This window comes from Anopheles merus, unplaced genomic scaffold (assembly GCF_017562075.2).
Source record: "Anopheles merus strain MAF unplaced genomic scaffold, AmerM5.1 LNR4000413, whole genome shotgun sequence".
NCBI lineage: Eukaryota > Metazoa > Arthropoda > Insecta > Diptera > Culicidae > Anopheles > Anopheles merus.
The window spans coordinates 41,881-46,538 of record NW_024427993.1 but is presented as its reverse complement, the minus strand read 5'-3'; the positions used below and the strand labels follow the sequence as shown (position 1 = coordinate 46,538).

General features: G+C 47.1%; 1 protein-coding gene across 1 annotated transcript; it reads right to left on the bottom strand.

Annotated features, from left to right (window-relative positions):
* Nucleotides 1-3,936: 3,936 nt before the first annotated feature.
* On the bottom strand, nucleotides 3,937-4,389 carry LOC121602339. The gene has a single exon (XM_041931114.1). It carries the CDS (start codon nucleotides 4,387-4,389, stop codon nucleotides 3,937-3,939), a length of 453 nt encoding a protein of 150 aa, XP_041787048.1.
* Between the last annotated feature and the right edge of the window lie 269 nt (nucleotides 4,390-4,658).

Sequence of the window (4,658 nt, the reverse complement as noted above, 5' to 3'; positions counted from 1 at the left end):
CCCACGTTCTCTTTCTCCCCTCCTTCCCCTCTTTCTCCATCTTTTCACCTTGCTTTATCAATATTGGTTCTTGCTCTCTAGCTACATTGAGCGAGAGGTTGAGAATTTTTCGATCGCTTTGCGCAGCGGACGCTGAGTTTTCGATCGCTTTGCGCAGCGGGACATTGAGCGAGAGGTTGAGAATTTTTCGATCGCTTTGCGCAGCGGGTAGAGAGCAAAAACCAATAACGATAAAGCGAGGTGAAAGGGAAAAGAGAGAAGAAAGAGAACGTGGGTGTGAACTATTTTTCGCCCATTATCATTTTTGCGCCAACACGTCGCGTACCGGAGCTTTTTTGTCAAAAAGAGACATACACATACAGCGCGCTCTCTCGAAATACCGTAAACGCTTCAACCGATCAAGAGCTTCGATCGGTTCTTCGGACATTTCTGCTCGCTTTCTCGATCGGTTTCGGCGGAAAGCGAGCTAGAAAGCGAGCTCAAAACTGCTCGATTTTGTTGTGCGGGTTCGGACATTTCTGCTCGCTTTCTCGATCGGTTTCGGCGGAAAGCGAGCTAGAAAGCGAGCTAGAAAGCGAGCTCAAAAACTGCTCGATTTTGTTGTGCGGGGTGTTGTGCGGGGGTGTAAAAATCAGTTCACCTCAAAGAACCTGTGGCGACGGACGAAGCTGGGACTATATAGTACCCATATAATTCCGGTACTCACATACGCCTCTGAGACATAGACACTGTCCAAATCTGACGAAACCCTCCTAGCCGCGTTCGAGAGGAAAATGCACAGAAGGATACTTGGGCCCGTATGTGTGGAAGGACAATGGAGGAGCCGTTATAATGACGAGCTAACGAGATGTACGGCGACCTCACTGTCGTACAGCGTATCAAGCTCGCCAGGCTTCGGTGGGCTGGCCATGTTGTACGCATGGAACGGACGACCCAGCCCGTAAAGTCTTTTTAGGGGGCCCACAAGGACAGAGGAGGTGTGGTAGGCCCAAATTGAGGTGGCAAGATGGCGTGGAGGCGTCCGCCATTAAGGCCGGGATAACGGACAGGCAGACGAAAGCACGAGACCGTGAGCGGTTTCGAACACTCCTGAGGCAGGCCAAGACCGCAAATCGGTTGTAGCGCCGGATAAGTAAATAAGTATGCTACTAAACCTTATTTTGCATTTTCCTTGGTTATTTGTTATGTAAGGATAATGAAACTTACATAGTGTTCATAGAATATTATAGGCAATTTTATATGTGAAGCCAAGATTGTCGACCAGTGCCACCAGTGTGTTATACACGTCGCAGAAGCTGATTTGTTGCTGTTAGGTGCGGATTTCATGGACATTTTCGGTCTCTGGGATGTGCCATTGTCATCAATCTGCCGGCGCATTGCGAATGCAGTAACGGATGCTGAGAAGCTGAAAGAAGCATATCCTGCGTTGTTTGCAGATGGTCTGGGAAAATGCATGAAGACACAGGTGCAGCTAGTGTTGAAGGAAGGAGCCATTCCGGTTTTTCGCCCAAAAAGGCCAGTGGCGTATTCTATGTTGCAAGCGGTTGATGATGAACTTCAGCGATTGGAAAGGGAAGATATCGTCACACACGTAGAATATTCCGAATGGGCCGCGCCGATTGTGGTTGTGCGAAAGGCAAATGGAAGTATCCGTATCTGTGGGGATTATTCCACCGGTTTAACTAATGCATTGATGGCTCACCATACCCATTTCTTCTTCCTGAGGATATTTTGCTAGCCTGCAAAGTTGTTGCGTCTTTAGTCAGATCGACTTGTTCGATGCTTTCCTCCAAGTTGAGGTTGATGAAAAGTGTCGTGAATTGCTGACGTGAACACGCATCGAGGCCTATATAGGTATAACAGGCTACCACCGGGTATCAAAACTGCACCAGGAGCATTCCAGCAGTTGATGGATACCATGTTGGCTGGACTTGAAGGAGTTGCTGCGTATTTAGACGACATTGTGGTTGGATGCAAAGACGACGCAGACCATTCAAAGAACCTTCAAGCTGTCCTGGTTAGACTTCAGGAGTATGGTTTTACCATTCGGGCTGAGAAATGTAGTTTCCATAAGTCCCAAATAAAATATTAAGGTCATTTGCTTGATGGAACAGGGTTACGACCTGACCCAGATAAAATCTTGGCCATCACAATACTTCAACCTCCAACTGACGTCTCAGGAGTGAGTTCTTTCCTGGGAGCGATCAATTATTATGGCAAGTTTGTGCGGAACATGCGAACGTTAAGGCAGCCCCTAGATGATTTGCTTAAAGAGGGGAATGTTTTTTGCTGGACCCAGAAGTGTCAGCATGCCTTTCTACAATTGAAAAAGATATTGTCGTCTGATCTTCTACTTATGCATTATGATCCACGATTGGAAATAATTGTTTCAGCAGATGCATCTTCCATCGGAATTGGTGCTACAATATCCCATAGGTTGCCAGATGGAAGTGTTGAGTAGTACAACATGCTTCGCGTGCTCTGACAGCAACTGAACAGAGGTACAGCCAACCAGATCGTGAAGGTTTAGCCGTCGTGTATGCTGTTGCTAAATTCCATCGCATGCTTTTTGGTAGACATTTCCGCTTACAAACTGATCACCAACCACTTCTACGGATTTTCGGATCGAAAAAGGAATTCCCATTTACACGGCCAATAGATTGCAAAGATTTGCACTAACACTGCTCTTGTATGACTTTGATATAGAATATGTGGAAACAAATAAATTTGGGAATGCCGATGTTTTGTCACGTTTGATCAACAAGCATGAAAAACCAGAAGAAAATTATATGATTGCAAGGATTGAGCTAGAAAATGATACAGCATCTATTTTGCAGAGTGCTACAAATGCTTTACCCCTGGCTTTTTGCGACATAATGAGCAAAACTCGGAAAGATCCGGTGTTGTAACCGTTGTAGGGTTCCGCCGAACTGTCAGCCAAGCGCATCGCGGATAGGACAAAAAATAGTTTAAGTAGGGAATGAACGGCAGTTTCTGCCCCTTTCAGTAAAACGAATTCACCGAACTAGCCACAAAACGCTTATAATAAAAACTATTTTTTTGGCACCACGCCTAAGCCTAAAAATTCGGTTTCTTTGTTAGTTTCAACATCCGGTAATTTCAACGTAATTATTTCAACGACAAGAATTACTGAAGACAAGAATAGTAGTGTGTTTCGTCGCGAATAGTTTTCGGATAAAGTTTCCTTTTCTTTCTTTGGTTTTTGCTGCTAATAATTACCGAAGCCGTTGTAAGAAATTGCTGGTGATGAAGAGAGTGAAAAAGCCTTTTCGCCCTCCATTTATTAATTTAAGATCGATAGAGATGTGTACCGAGATGCCGGTCTCATGGTACAGTCGTCAACTTGTACGACATAACAACATGCCCGTCATGGGATCAAGCCCCAAATAGACCGTGCCGCCATACGTAGGACTGACTATCCTGCTATGGGGGGATATCAATAAGTCACTGAAAGCCAACCCCACAAGTGGGTTGGCAGGCCTTGACCGGCATCGGTTGTTGAGCCAAACAAGAAGAAGAAGAAGAAGAGATGTGTACATGAACGGGCGCGGATGTGATCCGATCCGCAGTTCAAATCTGCTCGATTCGCGTAGCTGCTCGAACATCCTCCCCACCTTGACGAATTTCAACAAAAAGTTGGTTCCTACATTACACGTGGTTTTCGCTATCAGTGCTGAGCGGTAAAACGCATATTTTCGTGATCGATCGCGTAATTATTCCCTTAGCTGTCTTAAGCGTAACGACGCGTACTATCTTGTCTTCACCGGGATGGATTTCAACGATACGCGCGAGAAGCCAACGAGTGGTGGGTAACGATTCGTCCATGAGGATCACTAACCTGCCGGGAAGTATGTTGCTGTTGTTGCTGCCACCACTTGCATAACTTTTTTGCATTTCTTGTAGATACTCAGTGGCCTAATGCTTCCAAAATCGCTGAACCAAAAGCTGCCACTTCTGAAGATCATCTAGCGTGCAGGATTTCAGCTGGGTGTAGTCCGATTCAGGCACGGCGAACATCGATGTGCCAATAAGGAATTGTGCCGGTGTGAGTGCAGCTAGCTCGTTGGGATCGTCGGACAAAGGCAACAGCGGACGGGAATTCATCGCTGCCTCGATTTGGTGGAGCACAGTGCAGTAGCCTTCGTACGACAGCCGCTTATTGCCCAGGTGACGATAGAGGTGTCGCTTCGCTGTCTTTACAGCGGCTTCCCATAATCCGCCGAAGTGTGGAGCCTTTGGTGGGTTGAAATGCCAAGTGATTCCCCGGTCAGCGCATTTGGTAGCCACGGTGTTGCGGTGTTGTTCGTCGTTGAACAGATCAAAAAGCTCCTTCAACTCACGTGCTGCGCCTTCGAAGTTTTTCCCCATTATCATAATGGATGTGGGCTGGCCATCCGCGTCGTGATGTGAATCGGCGTAGCGCTGCTAAGAATCCCGCCGTTGTGAGGTCTCCTACGAGTTCCAAATGCACAGCTTTCGTAGCGAAACACACGAAAACGCACAGATAGCTCTTAGTAGCTGCTGCCTTCCGGTGCGCTGGCTTCAAATAGCATGGACCGGCGTAGTCCACTCCGGTTACAGAAAACGGTCGGCTTGGTGTGATGCGGGATGGTGGAAGCTGGCCAACCGGCTGCCGG

What these genes read in the sequence shown, in the direction of transcription:
- LOC121602339 (XM_041931114.1), bottom strand. Translation starts at nt 4,389, where the DNA reads ATGGGGAAAAACTTCGAAGGCGCAGCACGTGAGTTGAAGGAGCTTTTT.